General features: G+C 51.4%; 1 protein-coding gene across 2 annotated transcripts in view; it reads right to left on the bottom strand.

The window, feature by feature from the left end:
* PITPNM3 (PITPNM family member 3) overlaps window positions 1-19,451 on the bottom strand; it is a 128,028-nt gene that overhangs the window by 39,614 nt on the left and 68,963 nt on the right. For both annotated transcript variants that reach the window (XM_077165610.1, XM_077165609.1), the window contains exons 5-6: window positions 2,987-3,063; window positions 2,326-2,561 (exon numbers count right to left, since the gene is read on the bottom strand). In XM_077165610.1, coding sequence (XP_077021725.1) covers window positions 2,326-2,561; window positions 2,987-3,063 — 313 coding nt within the window. The remainder of the gene's footprint in view (window positions 1-2,325; window positions 2,562-2,986; window positions 3,064-19,451) is intronic.

Raw genomic sequence — 19,451 nt, 5'->3', positions numbered from 1 at the left:
CTGGGGCGTTCTTGCCCAGAGCCTGCCCTTCCCCCATAGCTCAGGCTCAAGCTGGTCGAGGGGCCACAGCAGACCCCACTGCAGACCCGACAGAAACCTGGGCAGGTGGCAGGGTTTGGGGCACCCGCGGCAGATGGCAGAGTCCTCACGGTGTGCAAGGACGGACCCGCCAGCCATTCCTCATCTCCAAAAACACACAAATGAGAGGAAACAGGCCTCGATTGCAGTCGGGGAGATTTTAATTAGCTGAGAAACAGCTTCCTCCCAGCAGTGATTACCGGCTGATTGACGGCCCCGGCCAGGAGCTGCCTGGGGGAGAGGTTCCCTCCAGCCGCAAGCCATCCGTCTTTCTGGAGACAGGGGCTTGGGCTGGGTGACCCGGGCCCCGAGCTCAGATGTCCAGAGGATGGAGGGGGTGTGGGACTGCGCTGAAACTGATCATGAACGCGCACAGCCAACTCTCCAACCGTTAGAATGTGAAGGGAAGTGAGCTGTCCCGAGCTCCGTGGTTCCCCAAATCCGCTGCCCAGTGTAAGCGACGGGCAGCCGTGAAAGATGCAGATTCCTGGGCTCCGCCAGGCCCCTTTCAGGCCTCCAGGGCTGAGGCCTGGACTTCCTGCTGTTAAACAAGAATCCTACCGGGGTTTGGGCCACAAGCCAGGTTGGGGAACTACTGACCTAATCTGCTTCCTTCCTTCCTTCCAACTCTGATTGAAATCTGCCCTGGATATGTCCCAGGAACACACATAAATCAGAGATGGCCTCTGCTCCTAGCACAGAGCAGAAAGGAAAGATTCCTTTCTCCTCCAGACAGAAAGAAAGGTCCAGTGAGATCCAGAGAAGGAAAGGGAGCTGCCTGCTCGCTGTCCCCATGCTCTCCCCTTTCCAAGCTGGAAGCTCCCAAGGCGGGGAGCCTACCCTGCTGGGAGCCGGGACGGGGGCTGCTCAGCTGAGCCCCTTCACAAGGCCACAGCTGACAGAGCACCAGCTCCTGTTCTTCGGGGGCTCGGGAGCTGCCCCCCACACCCCGGCACCATGCTGGGATGCCCAACCCCACACAACTCTGCCCAGGGCTTGTCTCTGCAGAAGCCTCGAGGCTCTAACAAAGCAGATGCGAGAGAGATGGCCAGGGCAGGAGGGGTGCCCCCTGCCTCCCTCTCACCCAGAACGGCAGAAAGTTCCCAGTGTCCCAGCTTCCAGGCCCAGCAGTTTGTCAAATGATCTGTTAGATGTGGCCCTGCAGGTGCTTAGGGCCTTGTCCACATGTTATTATTTGTGAGCTGCCAGGGTTGCCACTTGGCTGCAGGCTCCCACCTCCAGGGCTAGGTCAGCCGGGCAGGCGTCAGGCCTCGGGGGTGGCCGGAGCCCTCAGGTCCTGGACAGACGGTGGGATCTCCCTTAGGTCCCCAGGTCCCAAAGGGGCTCCTGGTCTCTCAGTTTATCCCCCACAGGTACAGGAGCAGGTCTGAATGAAGGACCAAGGCCCAAGGGAAGGGAGGAGCTGCCAGAGTGAGCCGGTGGGGGTGCTGCCTCGATTCCCAGGGACGAGGGGTCTTTGGTGATTCCATCTTTCCCCACTTTACACCCCTCCTGCCCCGTTCTCTGCTGGGAGTAGGAATGCCCCCTCCTGAGTCCAGTGGGAAGGACCTCTTCACCAAAGAGGCTGATGACACCCATCACAGCTAGCATATGTCAGGTGCCGTGCCAGGTGCTTCATATACACTGTCTCACCGAACCCTCACATCCACTCTCTGAGGTAGTTATTATTACCATGCTGCCTATTTTGCAGATAAGGAAATGGAAACTGACGGCCTGCATGACTTCCCCAAGGACGCACAGCCGGGCTGACTTGTGAGTCCACACAACTAGCCGGGCTATGTTGCTCTCAAAAGTCACCTCCTCCAGGAAGTCCTCCCTGATTCACATAGGTAGAATTGCACTTTGCCTCTGAGTGTCTGTTACGCCCTGGGCTACCCCCGCGACAGCATATGTTCCTACTGGGCTGTAGGCATGTGGGCCCTGGAGGGAGGCTGCCTGGGTTTCCATCCTGGCTCTGCTAGCTGGCGAATGTGGGGAATCTGCTCAACCTCTCAACACCCGTTCCTCATCTGGGCCGACTGAGCCCAGAGAGAGGCTCTGAGTCATCGCGGGGGCCCAGGCAGCACCCAGCTCCAGGGGAGCGTATGCATCCGTGGATTCTACCTTACTGCCCCCTTCCAACCAGTGGTGCCCATGGTCCATCAGGTGTACACACATAGCATGGCAGCCCCTCCGCGTCACACCCCCGTCCCCAGCTACTGACCAACCCAGTAAAGACTGACTCACTGTGAGACAAGAGAGAAAGCCTCAGAGCAGATGGCAGGACAGGGCACGAACTTGATGAGGATGTGGCCCAATGCAGCGGGGAAGTGGGCGCGGGTGACCTTCTCCAGCACGGAGCTGAAGGTGTGGATGTCGGCCGCCTTGCAGGACGGGTCCCCCGAGCCCGTGTCCAAGATGTTCCCCCCGTGCAGCACAAGCAGGAGGACGTGCGTCTTGCAGGAGCGCTGCGGGCAGCCTTCCTGAGAGGGCGAGGGGAGGGGAGAGAGAGGACGGGCAGCAGGGATAAGGGGTGGAAGACACAGAGATGCAGACGCATGGGACACAGCGGCCTCCGACTCGGGCACTGTGCCCCGCCTGTCTCCACTCCACGGTGGGGTTGCTGTCCACTCCCCACGGGATGGAGCCTCCCGTGCATTCGGTGTGAGGGCACGGACTGCCAGAGGGGCAAGCCCCCCGGTGTCAGGGCTGGAAAGGTCCCAGGAGACCCCTTGGTTCATATGGGAGTCTAAGGCCCAGAGAAGGATAGTGACCTGCCCAGGGTCACACCACAAGTCAAATGAAGAGCTGAGGTGAAAACCAGGCAGCATGCGCACCAGCCCAGGGCTCTTCCTAAAACCCTGATTGTAGAGATGGAGGCCCAGACACCCTCAGAAATCCAGCCCACCTCACTGTCGTCGTGGATCTCGATGCTTCCCTGGGCTGGGAACCTCTGTCTTCTCAAGGAAACCCGGTACAGTTCTCCTGTGAAGGGGACAGAAGGAGCACTGAGCATCTCCAGGCTTCCCTGCGGTGACCGGGCATTGCCTGGGGCCCAGCTGGCCCCATGATTTGGGGGAGGCTTCACTTATAGGAGAGCTGGAATTAGAGAGCCATCTGGAGCTAGCAAGGGTCACCCCATCCAGTCCCCTATCCTGGAAATCAACATAACAGGAAGCTCTTTCTCTTCCTAATGAAATGGAGGCAAGCGGGATTGGGTCCTGACTAATACTGAGGCCACAGAGCGATGCCCTAGAAAAGCACCATGCTGCCTTCTTCACTACCACAGCAACTACAAGAGCAGCGCCCTTGTACGAAATGGAAGAAAATGTTTGGAAACCATATACCTGATAAGGGTCTAACATCTGGAATATAGAGAGAACTTCGACAACTGAACAACAAAAAGGCAAATACCCAACTTAAAACCGGGCAAAGGACTTGTATAAACATTTCTCTAAAGAAGATATGCCAAATGACCAAGAAGCACATGAAAAAAATGCTCCAGATCATTAGCCATTAGGGAAATGCATATTCAAACCACAATGAGGTACCACTTCACATCTACTGGATGGCTATTTTTTATTTATAAAAATGAAAAACAACAATGCTGGGGAGGATGTGGGGAAACTGGAACCCTCATATATTACCAGTGGGAATGTAAAATGGTGCAGCTGCTGTATAAAAGAGTTTGGCAGTTCCTCAAAAAGTTAAACACAGAATTACCATACAACCTGGCAAATCCACATTTTGCTTATATGCCCCCAAACCAATGAAATGTCCAAAATATGCTCTATCCAAACAAGAGGATATTATTGAGCCATAAAATGGAATGAAGTTCTGATCTATGCTACAATACTGATGAACTTCGAAAACATATGCTAAGAGAAATAAGCCAAATACAAAAGGGCATATATTGTATGATTCCACTTACGTGAAACATCTGGAATAGAAGCACATTCACAGAGACAGAAAGAAGAAGAGTGATTATCATGGACTGAGGGGAGAGGGTATGGGGAGTCTTTGCTTTAAAAGTTTCTGTTTTGGGGAACGAAAAAGTTTTTAATGATGGAAAGTGTTGATGGTAATGCAACATTATAAGATTAATGCCGCTGAATTGTACACTTAACAAATGGTTAAAATGGCCAATTTCATGCTATATATATATATATATATATATACATTATCACAGTTTTTAAAAAAGGAACACATCTGTTGGAAGTTGTCAGGGATATAGTAAGGCAACGAAGAATTATGGGAGCAAAATCCAGGGGAAGGGGGACCCTCAAGGAGTGCTATTACCCATGAGCTCTTGCAGCGAAGACTCCCAATGCCAGGAATGCGCTCTGGTGTCTTCTCTTAGCTTCCTGGGTCCAAGTATCCTCCTCCAGGAAGTGCTTCTTGGCCCCCAGCCCCCCACGAGCCCTCATTCCTCTAACACAGGGGTTGGTAAACCATGGTCCGAATCCAGCCCACCACCTGCTGTAAATAAAGTTTTACTGGAACAGCAAAGTTAAGTCGTTGCCACAAAGCCTAAAATAGCGACTATTTGGTCCTGCAAAGAAAAGTGTGTTGACCCTTAATCTAACACCTAAATGTAAATCCTAATGTCACTACTTGGATTCCCAGGTGGAGCAAGACCTCAAAGACATCAGGCCACATCCCAAATGATGTCTGCCATCCTGAGCTCATCAAGCCGGCCTCGCCTCTCCTTTCTCCGTAAGACAAGTACTGCGTCCCTGTCCTCGGTGTGCCTCAACCACACAGCTTGACTGTGAGCCACTTGTTTGCCTCCAACAACAGGGAACTCACTTTTCTCTTAAAGGAGCCCATCCAGTCAAGTCCCTTTCCTTCTTCACACTCTCCCACCTCTCCCGCGGGCCTACTGAACCGTGCTAGGAGTCCCTCCCATCTGGGGCAGGGTCCTTCTCGGGGGCTTTGGGGGTGACCCAGCAGGTGGCAACTATATCTGGAAGCCCTCACCAGCCTGTGTCAGAGTCAACATCCCCTCAGCCACTACGAATGCCAGGGGAGGGTGCAGCTGCGAAGAATTCCAATTGAGAAGCTTTGCTCAACAGGGAAGTTGCATTTCTGAAATATTCTGTCCTCACAGACTCAGCCCTGGTCTAAGGGTAACTGCTTTATGAGCTCCGAGCTGCTGCCCACACAGACAGGAAATCGTTTCCTAAGTGATGGAGAGGTTTGGCTTTTAGAAGGAGGAGGAAAAACTTGCTCTGAGCCCTGGCTCCTTCCCTGCCTTATTTCCAACTTCCTGTAGACCTTGCCCCAGGCCTGGCTGGATACTGAGAAGGAGAAGGCAGAGGAGCCCTGGGATAGGATGAGAATAAAAGATGACAGTAACGGCTCAATTTTACTGAGCACTTATTAACGCAGTAAGTGCTTTAGACCTATTATCTCCTCCAGTCACCGTAATTGCCCTCTGAGTTTAAATTTTCTTGTTATTAGCCCCACTGTATAGACCGAGGCTCAAATAACCAGGTCACTTGCCCCAGGACACATACTTATGAAGAACGAATAGGAGCCTGGGCTGAGGGACCCCGGCATGGCACTTGCTCAGAACCACAGACATAGCCCCCTAGCCCCCTCCCCCCCCCACAGTGCGCCGAGGACGGGGCTCCACAACGTGCCTGCCCCCTCTTCGCCCTGCCTAAATTTCCAGGGAGGTGGGCGCGCCAATACCGGTCCTGCGGGAGAAGAAATGGAAGCACAGATGGCAAGTGGAGCCTGGAAGATCAATCCAGATGGACCCCTCCAGCTCTCTTTCCACCATCGGCGAAACAAAAAAAAAATGCCAGCAACTCCCAAGGGACTTCACGGCCCTGCGACGTCGAGATGTGGCCATCGTCAAGATGCTGCCTCAGCGCCGGCCGAGGGACTCGCGGATGTGGGCGGGGCTGAGCGTGGGGCGGAGCCTGTGAGACCCCTCCCCGCGGGGGGCGGGGGAGGGCGTGGTTAGCAGCTGGTATCTCGGAGCCGGAATGCTTGAGTCCAAACCTTGGCTCTTACTGTCCGTCCGTGGGACCTGTGCCTCATTTCCTCATGGGCGTAATAGTAGCCACCTCACAGGGCAGCAGTGTGGGTGGATGAGTTAATATATATACAAATGAAGAGCTTAGAATAGGGCTTGGAACATAGCAAGTGCTATTTAAGTATTAGCTTCTATTCCGTTTCTTTTATTATTCTTATGGGGGGGGGGGCCGCGCACGGAGCCGGGGTCACAGCTGACAAGATGGGGCGGAGGCCTTGGGGACATCACCTCCCCCACACTCACCCGCCCCGCCGCCCAGTCCCTCCCTTAGCCCTGGCTGGCTCCCAGGCCTCGCTGGGCTGGGTGTCTGCTTGCAGTGTGATTACAGGATTAAATGCTGTGATTGCCACAAATTACCATAGCGAGGCTATAAATAAGTTGCAGGGAAGACATGAGGGCCCTGCCGTCTCCTGGGCACCATGCCCTCCGTTAGGTGGGGGCTGGGTCCTGCTCCGTCACTGACTGCAAAGACCTAGGAGCACCCACATCCTTAATCTGCCTGTGGTCAGCTCCCTCGGGGCCCAAGGCCGTGCTCCGGGCGTTGAATAGGTGGACAGGTGCTGCCTCCTGGATCTGAATGATGCTGAGGTGGTTTCTGACTCCGTGGGGTTGGGAGCTGCAGGCCAGAGACTGGGCAAGGCTGTCCTTGGCATCCCTCACTTCCTCCCAGCAAGCGGAGGAAAGCCTCACCTCCTAGGCTATCTGGAGATGGAGGATCACTTCCTTTCTGCAATCCACAAAAGCCAGAGATGCTTTGCTCTGGGAGAGGGAAGAGGGGGTACATTGCCTACCCAAAAGATTCTGACCCCTAGAGAGCTCACTAACAGGACCCACAAAGCAAGCCCACAAGGAAGGCACGTCTCCGTTCCTAGTGGAGACCTCTGTAGACAAGTAGACAGGCAGCCTAGAAGCCACCTGTTCTGGTTTGCTATCTGCCGGAATGCAACACACCAGAGACGGATTGGCTTTTAATAAAAGGGGATTTATTTTGTTGGTTCTTCAGAGGAAAGGCAGCTAACTTTCCACTGAGGTTCTTTCTTACGTGGAAGGCACAAGATGGTCTCTGCTGGTCTTCTCTCCAGGCCCCTGGGTTCCAACAACTTTCCCCGGGGTGACTTCCTTCTGCATCTCCAAAGGCCTGGGCTGAGCTGCGAGTGCTGAGATGAGGAATGGCGAGCTGCTTAGCTGTGCTACGTTGTGGTCTCTCATTTAAGCACCAGCCAATTAAGTCAAATGTCACTCATTGCAGCAGACACGCCTCATAGCCGGCTGCAGATGTAATTAGCAACAGATGAGGTTCACATACCGTTGGTTTATGTCCGCAGCAACAAGACTAGGTATGCTCACCTGGCCAAGTTGACAACTGAATCTAACTAACACACCACCTCACCCAGAAGTGCTGGGCTCATAAAAACCAGAGATGCTCTCTCCACAGTGACTGAGGCTACTGGCTCTGCCTCACCCACAAGACACAACCCTTTCATTCCTCCATGACTTTGCTCCTACTGAGCCCTCGACCTGAAACGCCCTTCCTCCCTTTACTGACTGGCAAACTCCTCCTTGTCCTTCAAAACCCTGTCGAATGTCATCCTCTCTGGAAAGCCTCCTCAGACCTACCCAGGTGGAGAGTGTCAATTTTCTGAGCTGGGTCTGGTTTATTCTGGGGGTTACTTGTCTATTTCCCCCTTGACAGCAGGGCTGGGGCTTTTCAGTTTTCGGGACCTAGCATGGTGTTTTTGTGAAAACATATTGTCAATGAAGACCCTGGGGTGCACATGGTGTGTGAGACACCTCTAAGCATGAAATTCCAGGGAGAAATCAGGTTCAGAGAAGTGTCATCCACTGGGAAGCACATTTCTTGAACATTCCCCGGGGAACTGGCATCAGGGGCACCTCCAGGGGGTTCTAGAACAGCCTGGCATCAGCTTCGTGGCCTGGACTTTGTGGTTCTTCTTCCAGAGGCCTCCCCAGAGCCTCTAGTGACAAAAGCTGCTGACTGGAGGTTCTGGGGGGCAGGGGGGCCACATGCGAGGGGCCCGAGAATCGCATCGTCGGGCTATTTCCTCCCACTTCCTGATAACTGTTATTTGCAAGGCCCTACTCAGGCAGGTTCCTGGCCTTGCCCAGAATTGGGGTGAGGTGAACCCGCAGCTGGTTTTGTGACAATATTTTGCCCTGAGACAATCTAGCTGCCACAGCATCTGCTCGCACCACCCCTGCCAGCTCCGACCCTGGCTTAGGGACCAGTGGCCCGCCCAGCTCCCCATGGCTCCTCGTGCTGGCTGAAGAATGGAGGCTATTTTTGTTTAATCACAGCCTTGGAAAGGCACAAATCGTGATCATTCCTTTTAATTCCTGATGCGCCATGCTGCTCTTGAGACAAAAGCCAAGGTCATCACCCATCCTCAGGGCCCAAGCAAAGCATCACCCCAGCTTGGCTGCAGAGCCCAATATCCTCCATCTCTCTTGCCACCAGTTGCTGGAGCCCTTGAGCAGGTGCTGTGTGTCCCTGGCTGGAGCTGACCACGCCATTTCTCCTCCATGCTACCAGCCCCTGGCAGCCATCCCCACCCCAATTATCATCCCTGAGGTCAACTGAGCAGAGCTGGGCCCAGCTCAAGACGTTATTACATGTCCTCTAAAGTCTCTACAGATGATCAAATCCTCAGTGAGCACATAAACAAACTGGGTTCTTTTGATGAATCCAATGTCTTTGCTATGACTTGTTCTGGTGTGGGATGCATGAGATAACCCTGGAAGGACCAAAGCCTCATTCAGCAACAGGCAGGGGAGCTCAGGCCACAGCCCAAGCCCCCAGGTAAACCCATAAAGAAGATAACACTCATGTAGGAGGATACAGGCCATGAAAAGACCTGTGGGTGGGGTGAATCCCCTATTCAGAGGATGGTTTTGAGCACCCTCTCCTCGCTGCTGCCAAGGGAGGGAGTTGCCCTACATTCCCTCTTCAGAGAGCCCCGACATTCTACGGGTTCAAGCACAGGTGCCCTGTGTGAGTTCAAGTCTCCACGCCCAGCAGAACTGGATTCTAGGACCCTGAAGGGAGCTGCAGGCCCAATGACTGAGTTGTTTTGAGTATCTATGGAGAAAGGAAGAGAAGTCAAAAAACTGCAGGTGGCAAATGTCACCTGAGTTTTCAAAGTGGTAACCAGGGGGTTGATGTAATTCCCAGCCAAATCCTAGTGCAAATTAACAAGTAAATGTTTTAAGAGCACCTAGAAAAGGAAGCAGCAGTCCCTAGAGCTCTGATAGGCTCACTGGGAATATGTCTTGCCAACCTTCCCTCATTGGGTCATGGAGCAGAGTACAGCTGGCCCAGGAGCTCAAGGGAGCACCAGGGGCAGAGGACATCTGGGGAGGAGGGAGATGCTGGTAGGACAACAAACCATGTAGGGAACCCACAGCTCTCAAGACAGCAGCTCTAAGACTGTGGGCTAGTGAAGCGGGGGTGGCGAAGGCAGGCTCCATGACCCAACCCCAGGGGCAAGCACAGGGGTGGTGTAGTTAACAGATTTCTAGCTGGCCTCAGACTGGAAGTGGGACCAATAACCACGAGCCAGATGGGGATGGAACAGCATGAAACAGGGGGAGACAATGAACCCTCGAGTGGTGGTTTTAAACTTTTGTTATTAAACAATGAGATCTTTTTATGCTGTGAAACTTTCCTTAGGAGACCAATCTGCAAAATGGGTGAAAGTGGACTGGCTCTGGCTGAAGCAAACTGGGGGGTCCAGATCTCCACTTCTCTACTCCACCCCCAGCGCCAGAAGGCTTCACGGGGCATAATGCAAAAGCCACCGAACTTGGTCACCAGCAAGACTCCATGCCACCTTAGCTTTGTGAAAAACAACAGTGGGGGAGAAAGGGGAATGTACTGGAAGGAAAAACAAAATGTTTGCTGTGGTTTTCTCTGGATGGTGGGATAATGGATTTTTTTTTTTTTTACTTTTTATTTTTCAATTTTTCCTAAATAAGCACATATTTCTTTTAGTTTAAAAATATTTATCAATTTTTCTATTGAACAGGCAGTACAAGCATGTGCCGTGCTTACAAAGAAAACATTTTTAAACAAATCACAATCTGCTACTTGAGAAACACTCCATCCCCCTGCCCTCTGAGAGCTAGCTAGCCAATGAGGGAATGTCAAAGGAAAAGAAAACCTTGTGGAAGGAAAGAATAACTATGAGACAGTATACGAGTGAGTTAAGATCCTGCGTTTGGGTAAGAAACCAACTGGACATCATTTGCTGGTTCCTTCTCTTTGGATTACTGCCCAGCCTGGGCCAGAGCTGAAAACACTGAGATGAATTGCATACGGTACGTGCCTTCAAAGAGCCCTCAATCCACCAGGATCACGTGAGCAATGCCAAGCCACATGACCAAGAACCAGATCACGTGACCAAGACCAGTCACGTGACTGAAGACTGCAAACCGTTTGAAGTAGGATGATGGGCTACTAAGGGCTGCAACCTCTCCAAGGCTATATGAGCCAGACAGGGCCCATAGTTCAGAATGAGGAGGGAACACTCCTGCCCTGTCACCTGGAGCTTGGACCTCTGTGAGGGCAGGCAGAAGGCTGCAGAAAATGATTGCTGCCTGCACACCCCTGCTGAGAAGAGTTTGTGTCTAAGGAACCAACAGCAGAGCCAGAACAGATGGAAATGGGGGCAGTTTCTGGAGAGTTGGTTCCAAGTTTCAGCACAACTTAGGAAATGTTTACAACAATTCAAGAACGACCCGTGCTGACCTGGAGGCCGGGAGTTCCTCTCCACTGAGGTTATACAAGCAAGTATGTAACTAAACACTTAGCAGGGATGCTGGAGAAGGAATTTTCATCCAGGGTTGTGGGGGCGGTGGTGGGGGTTGAGATTTGGAGACCAAGATCCCTCCTCTGACTCCTTAACCCTGCCGGTGACAGAATCCAGGCACATCAGCGTGGACACATCTAGCTAGTGAGACCAACGTTGTGTGTTCAACCCTCCAGTGGACCGGTGAGCCTCTCACAGAGACCCTAGCCTAGACTGAGCCCTGAATCTCGGGGGTTGAGGTCCCAAACCGCCTCTTAGAAAGCATGTGTTGGCCACCAGGGTGGGGAGTGAGCCCGTGGATCTCCCACCCTTGGGGAAATCCAGTCCAGATCAGGAATGTCACCATCTTGAATCCGGTCCAGCGAAGGTCTAGATATGTAACCTCAAGAAAACCCTCCTACTAGAAGGGATTGGCCTCTGCTCCCCTGGTGAATCTTCTGTAATAAACCCAAACCTCTTAAGATTTGTCTTGCGATTCTAGTCCTCAGGGTCTCAATTAATCTTCCCATCATCCTGAGAGATTGGGTGCTCTCCCCATTTTCACAGATGAGAAAACTGAAGTTTGGAAAGATGAAATGACTTATCTCAGGATGTAAGATAAGTCCTGAGGGGTGGGAATTTGAACCTAAGCTCAAATTAGGCCAGGACTCTTTCATCCTCTTGAAGCATCACCCCACTAAAGGGAGGAGAAAGAGAACAGAGGTCTCTTCACTCTTTCAAATGCCTTACACCCCAGCCCAGCAACTTCGGAGGGATCCCTGGTGGAGGAAGAAGAGGAGAGAGGCTGTGATCGGGAATGGAAGAATAACGTAGAGCTCCCAGATTGCGTGGGTCCTACCCCCTAAAGACTCCCCGTCTTTAAAAGAGTCTGTCCAGGCCCTAGATGGAAGGGGTGTCCTCCAGGCCTCTGGGCAGTGGGCACACACACAAAGTTACACAACAGCATGCTCCCACCCACACACTTCCACAATCCCTTCAAAACGCATGTGGGTTCCACAAAGTAACTGGAAACACTGAGCTCTTAAACATATGAAAAGATGCTCAGCCTTAGGACACCGAGTAAGACAAATGCTCATGAAAATTACCCCAAACACTTTATTTTCACCTCTCAGCTTGGCAATCATTAAAAAAATCTTATAAACATGATACTTAGCCTGTGGGAAAACAGGCCCTTTCTATTCATTGCTGGTGGGAACGCAAACCAGTCTCTGTGGAGGGCAATTTGGTAGGGTCTTTCAAAATACAAAATGCACATGCCCTTTGATCCAGCAATTCTAATTCCACGTGCAAAAGTGGCATGTGCAATCCTAACCATTGCTGCATTGCAAAAGACAAGAAGTAGCCGAAATACCCATCAATAGGGGACTGGTTAAATAAATCATATCATAGTAAAATATGCATATTCTTGACAAAGAATGATATGCCTATACATGTATTGAGATAGTAACATAAGAATATATTAATATCTGAAGAAAGCAAAGAGCAGAATGGAATGCGCCATGTGCACCCATTTGTGTGGGCTCATACATAATATTGATATTTATGGATATGTTCATATATGCAGAAAATATCTCTGGAACAGAATACAGGAAACTAATAATCATTGCTTCAAGGGAGAGGAGCTGGTGAGCTAGGACACAGAAGAGGAAAAGATTTGGCTCCCGTTTTGTTCCTTTTGAAGTTTACACAATACACATGTATTACCTATTCAGAAGAGAGATTAAAAATAAGAATTTTTTTTTAAATGCACATAGCAGGGTAGTTTTGGGAGAAACTAATCTGTATTTTCTCCCTGCTCTGGCTTCTTTGCCTCTGGGAAAGCTTTGAGGCAAGATCTGTAGCAGAGCTTCCCAGCTTTTATTTCTACAAGCCCTTTTGTTCCCAGGAGAAAAGGACTGGAGGAAAGAGAGATGTGCTCAGGCTGAAAAGAGGTGCCCGCTCCTCACCCTTGGCTGATGGGCCGAGAGAGAGCTGTGAGGGGTTCCCTCACATTCGAGACTCCTCACTCTGGGAAGAAAGAGAACAAGTTCAGAGGGTCTGGCCACCCCTGTGCTCCCGGAGCTGGACCCAAGGCCTGAAGCTGCAGACACAGATAAAAGGGACGGCCAGGCTGGGTCCCGTGCCTCCCCTGCCCACCCCAGCGCTCACCAGTGTGGACAGCGAGCTCCCTGCACGTGGCCCACGCACAAATGTCACACCGCACCAAGGTGTTGGGGGAGACACCCGGGGATTTGGGGAGAATGAGAAAAGGAGAAGTCCCGAGAAGTGAGAGGGGGGACTCTCCCACCCCACAGCCGGATGGGTCTTCAAAGCCAAAACTCAGTTGGCTTTTGGAAAAATAAATAAAAATGCCCCTCCAGATGGACTCCCTACCCTCGTGGCCCTCCAGCCTTTGGTTAGGTCTGGCCGGCGGGAGGCACCAATAGGAGAACCAGGGAGAGGGAGGCCACCTCCCTGCCCGGTCACCAGAGTTTGGTCCCTCTAAGGAAGGCCACAGCTGTCTGGGTCTCTCCAGGTGGGAGGGCCTTGGGGCCCGGTGCCTTCTTTGTGTCCTTCAAACGTCATTCACTTGTGAATCAAGGCCTTTCACTAAACTCTCCTCGAATTAAGGTTTGCATGCGCCTGCCTTTTCTTGCTGGGACCAGATCCTAATTGCTCCTTGTAGATCTTATCCCATCATCACACCCCATTTTACCTTTGGCTTCCCACATCCTAACCAAAGCCCTGTGTGGTCTGTGCCACCCCCAGCCTTTCCAGCCTCACCTTCCACCACCGCCCCCTCCCTCTCTTGAGTTCAGCCACATTGGCCTTTTCAACAATTTTCCAATGTACCATTTTCCCACTCATCGTAAGACTTTGCACAGTCTGTTCCCTATGCCCTGACCCTCTCCACCCCCCCACCCCCACCATGGCCTCTGTGCCTGGGTATTTCCTACAGAAACTCCAATGTCCTTTCATCCCCGAAGACTTTCATTCTTAACCCCCTGACCCCCCAAAGCACTATGCACCTCTCTTTTCTGGGGCAGATTCAATACTCAGTTTTGTGGTTACTTGATTACTAATCTTCTGTTCCCCCCGCCCCCACCCCCATAAGATTCTTATGGTCTGTTTTGTTCCATTTTTACCCCAGAGCCTATCAAGGTGCTGCAGTGTAAAAATGTTCATTAAAATTGTGTTAAACAAATGGATGAATGAAAGAGGGAATGAATTGTCCCCATTTTGCACCCTGTAAGTGGTAGAAGCTGTGTACATCCCCAGCAAAGCACAGACACTAAGCGGATAGACTCACAAAGTACACACAGACACACTTGTCCTGCATGTAAATGAATGCACGAATTTATTGGCATATGCACTAACACACACATACACACACACACACACACATATACACAGACGAGCCATGCTGAACACAGCCATACGCACACACGCGCAAGGAAAGTGCTCCCAAGGCGGACGTCTGCCACCCTGAGCTCATTAAAGCCAGCTAAATATAGCCGTCTGCAGCTGTGCTCAGCAAACTGCCCACACAGGCCAGGAAAAGACACCAGTTACCAGGCAGAGGAGGGGGGAGGCCGGCCAGGAGCCGGGGGCTTCAGGAGCCACACTCGTGTACAGACTCCTCCTGGGGAGGCACCGGGGCCAAGGGTGTGCGGGAGCAGAGCCCCTTGGGGAATGGCCTGGGTGTCCGGCCGCTCCTTCCGGCTGCTGACCCGGAACAGCAGGAGGTGAGGTGAAGCCGCATCCCCACGGCAGAGGAGGGCGTGGGGCCATCCACGTCATCGCCCTCAGTCCCTTTGGGACAACCACGCAGTTTTGTTTGATAGACCGTTGATGGGGTCAGGATTCATTCTCAGTCCAGAGCCAGGGTTGAAACTCAATCCGGGACTGAAGTCGGGACCCAGCCTGGGACAGAGCAGGGCTCAGCTGGTGGAGGGGGAGAGGTTCAGTGCGGGATGGAGACCAAGGGTTAGTCTGGGACCAGGATTGGGGCTCACTCTGGACCTTTACTGGGGTCTTGGTCTGCGGATAAGCCGGTTTCTCCCTGTGCGCAGCTCACTCTGCAGCTCCAGAGTTCTACCGAGCCCCAGTTGTAATGCGTGGGCATGGCCATGAGCAGACCCGTCCACAGCAGGGGGCAGCTACCTGTTCTTATGCCAGACACTGTCCTTAAGCCATTTAACAAGCAACATGGTTGAGTCACGTGTGTCAATTCACTGTTGTGCTCCAGACAGGGGTCAGTCTCAGAGACTATATAATAGCTAAGTCTTCTGTGCTGGTTTGAAAGGAAGTATGCCCCCTAAGAAAAGCCATGTTTTAATATAAATCCCATTTCTTAAAGGTAGAATAATCCCTATTCAATACTGTATATTTGAAACTGTAATGAGATCATCTCCCTGGTTGATGTGATTTAGTTAAGAATGGTTGTTAAACTGGATTAGGGGATGACATGTCTCCACCCATTTGAGTGGGTCTTGATTAGTTTCTGAAGTCCTATAAAAGAGGAAACATTTTGGAGAATGAGAGATTCAGAGAGACTCAGAGAGAGCAGAGAATGCTGCAGCACCACGAAGCAGAAAGTCCACCAGCCAGTGACCTTTGGAGATGAAGAAGGAAAACCCCTCCCGGGGAGCTTCATGAAACCAGAAGCCAGGAGAGAAAGCTAGCAGATGACACTGTATTCGCCATGTGCCCTTCCAGCTGAGAGAGAAGCCCTGACTGTGCTCGCCATGTGCCTTCTCACTTGAGAGAGAGAAACCCTGAACTTCATCGGCCTTCTTGAACCAAGGTATCTTTCCCTGGATGCCTTTGATTGATCATTTCTATAGACTTGTTTTAATTGGGACATTTACTTGGCCTTAGAACTGTAAACTAGCAACTCATTAAATTCCCCTTTTTAAAAGCCATTCCGTTTCTGGTATATTGCATTCCGGCAGCTAGCAAACTGCTAGCTGGGGAATGGGGACAGAGCTCCAACTCACAAACACTTTTCTGCCTTGGGTACATCTTAGATCTCAAAGTTTTGTGGAGAGGGTGCAGATTGATGGATGAAAAGAGCTCAATTTGAGCCCCTCCCTTGGAAAGACCATTTATTCCCACTGAGTCTTCGTTTTCTCATTGTGAACTGGATGTGATGCCTGTAGCCCCAAGTAGTAATGAAGATCAGAGAAGACAACAGAGTGAACAGTGTACTGTACCATGGAGCTGATGAGATGGGCAGGAAAGAGAATGGACAGGGCTAGGCAGGCCCAGATCAACTGGGAGAGCTCCAGGCCCCCCCACCTGGCTGCACCCACATCTGGACTGGGGCTGTAGGCAGAGGAGTGGAATTACTGCCCCAAATGAGCCAACAGGTCTCCCTTCAGTCTCTTCTATGATGATGGTAGATCATGGCAGGAAGGGGAATGGAGCAGAGAGAATAGAGGCCAAGAGTGTTGGGCCCTGAGGGAGTCACTCGGAGGAAACCAAGTCCTTTCTGCATCTTACATGGAGGAGACCAGTCCTTATACTCTCCACTGGAACCAATGGGCTGCTCAGGCTGCCCAGGTGGTCCAAGGGAACAGAGCTCCATGCACCTCCCAGAAGTCAAGTGGCAGGGAAGGGAGAGTGCTGACGGACATGAGGCAAATTTCCTCCTTCATTGAAGGGGACTCGTGGAAGAGCAAGTGGGGGCCATCAGGACCAGACTGGCCTACTGAGAAGGTGATGCTGAACCTCTGAATGAAGGACTGAGGTGTGGGAGCCTGGAGGCAGGGGGACCAGTGAGAAAAGCAGGCAAAGGTCCAGGAGACAGAAGATGGTGGCTCCAACCAAAGAAGGGACAGGGTGTGGAGAGAAATGGATGCATTCGAGAGCTCTGCTGGAGGGCTCCAGAAAAGAGGGAGAAGTTGAGACAGTTCCTCAAGTTTCCTACATGGAAAACAGTACCATTCACTTTGGATAGAAGAATAAGAGCGAGGCTTGATGGGCAGGTAGTAAGTTCCCTGGAGTCCCCTGCAGTTGACCATGCAGCAAAAACCCACTGTGTGGATGGAGCAGAGTGAGCAAAGCAGAAACTGGAGAGTTTCAGACAAAGGAGACCAGGAGACAAAGAGGCGGAGACAGAAGATGAGAGACCCCTAGAATGTCAGCGCTAGAAGGACTATTTGCACAGACCGAGCTGCAGAGAGAAGCCAAAGCTGCACAGTGGGCCAGGGGTGTGGCTCCAGTCTCCTGCCCCCAAATCCAAGGTCCCCTCTCTCCTCTACCCACAGCGCCTTCCTAGGCTTCCTCAAGTCTGGTTCCAAAGACAGCCTATCTTCATTATTCACAGATACCCTATTTGTGAAGTTGCCTAACTCGCTACAATTTATTTATAACCCCAAAATCAATACTCGCAGCATTTTGCGGTCATCTGTGAGCATGCACAGAGCAGGGAAAACTGTGAGTGGCCCAATGTGCACACTGCCAGCTGAGGTTCAACAAGGCCACACTCCGCCTTCTCGTTTCAGGTCTCACAGTGTAAAACAAGTGCTTTCTCGTGGTATATTTAGTGCCACGTTTTTCACAACTTTTGTGCTTTTTGTGGGTAATTTCACTGTTTAAAATGGCCCCCAAGCAAATTGCTGCAGGCTGTCCAGAGTCCTTAAGTGTAAGGACACTGTGAGGCGCCTTCAGATATGAATTACAGTGCTGCTGGCCGCGAGTTTGATGTTAATAAATCAAAAGTTGACGTTAAATAAGGCGTCTTTAAACAGAAGCACACAAAAAACAAGGCTATCTACTGATCAGCAGACAAAAATGTTGTGAGCAGAAACTCACAGGGAACCAACCCTGTGTTTCTCCAGGGGCAATGGTTTAGGATTTGCTAGCTCAGTGTTTGCAGGGAATTTTTGGAACAAAACTACAGTGAATGACAACGATGGACCATAGCACGCACAAGCCAGGCCACCAGGCCATCTGTCCAAAAGCAGGATGAAGGCGTAGGACTGTCTGGCAGTCACGCAGGAAGGAGGATTCCAGGACCTCCACCCCCGTGCCCCACCTGGAGGCCAATGCAGACGAGGCCTTGCAAATTCCTGCCTGCACGAGAGCTGAGAAACCTGTGCAGGCCTTAGCCCCTGGTCACCACTGGAGGAGCCCAGTGGTCTCTGGCCAGCTCGGGAGGGCTCTCTGGGGACTCAGGTTCGTGTGGACACAGCTCTGTGAAAACAATGAGGCAGCCACAGGACCAGGAGAGTCCACGCGCTTCCTGCCGTAATAAAATCCAGCCCTCACATCTGCACCAGGTATTTGAGTTTCCAAGGCTCATCCAAACCGCCAATAATAAAGGAGGCCCAGCTGAGACAGCTGCAGAGTCTGGCACATGCACATCTAGTCTCTGGGCCCCTCGGCAGCCCTAGGAGGTGAACATTATGGTTGTCTCTCCACAGCTGAGCAGACCGAGGATCAGAGACATTCAGTAACTTGCCCAAAGCATCACAGCTAGTAAACAAAGGAGCTGGGCTTCGAACCCAGGGCGCTACACTTTTACAGCCTGGATGCTTTAGTGGCAGGGCCAGAGTTTTCTAACTCCTGGGACTGGGCAATCTGTACCACCCCACAATTTGGTTTGGGTGAGTTTGCAAAAAACAAGTAGAAATATTAAATAAGATACTATACACAGCTGTGCCTTGTGAGTGGGAAACACATTCTAAATGTAAGGCTTTGTTTTTATTCTTTTGTTTTTTTTATTTTATTCTGGGTTGTGGACTTTTATTTTCCCAGTTTCAGATTAAATAAACAAGCCATTATTAATTATCATCATCATTTCATAAAAGAAACAGTATTTTAATGCCAGAAACGTAGGGAGGACACAATCGTGGGACAAAAAGCAGTCTTCTCAATTGAATACATTCAACTTTACGGAGAAACACATTGCAGCATTGTTGTTTCTCTCCTTGTTGAAAGTATGGGGCTCCACAAGTGGGAGCAAATGGCCTAGATGACTTCTGAGCTTCTATTTCAGCTCCAAAATCCTTCTGTGCACCTACAATTATTCTTTACTAAATAAGAATCTGCTTGAGAAGCAGAATTTGACAGCCTTCAGCAATGTAATTCTGACTAAATGCATAACCAACAACTTAAAGAGAGAGAGAAAAAAGACATTGCCTCTACTTCAACACGATTTTTCCAGCCAGGTCCGGAAGGCACCAAAGATCGTGCTAACTCGCCTCATCTGCAGAAAGCTGCGCTGTGGTTTGGCATCCCGGGGACAAACCCTACGAGTGCACTTCTGTTGTTTCCTCTTCTCAGAGTCCCAGAAAGAATGATCTGGGGTCTTTCCCTCTCTCGCGTTCCTGAGGAATGTGGAGACATCTTCCTGGCACTGGGCGCAGCCCTTCACAGCCCACGGGGGCTCAGGAAAGAAAACCAGCCTCTCTCTGCCCTGCCCTGCCCTGCCCATCGCCTGTGCCCTCCAGCCCGGGACCTTGGGGGAGTGGGGGGCTCCTCAGCGGCGCTCCTGCCTGCCAGCCCCTGAGGGG

This window comes from Tamandua tetradactyla, chromosome 6 (assembly GCF_023851605.1).
Source record: "Tamandua tetradactyla isolate mTamTet1 chromosome 6, mTamTet1.pri, whole genome shotgun sequence".
Classification (NCBI taxonomy): Eukaryota; Metazoa; Chordata; class Mammalia; order Pilosa; family Myrmecophagidae; genus Tamandua; species Tamandua tetradactyla.
Note: the sequence above shows the minus strand (reverse complement) of the source record. Positions and strands in the feature narration are given on the sequence as shown.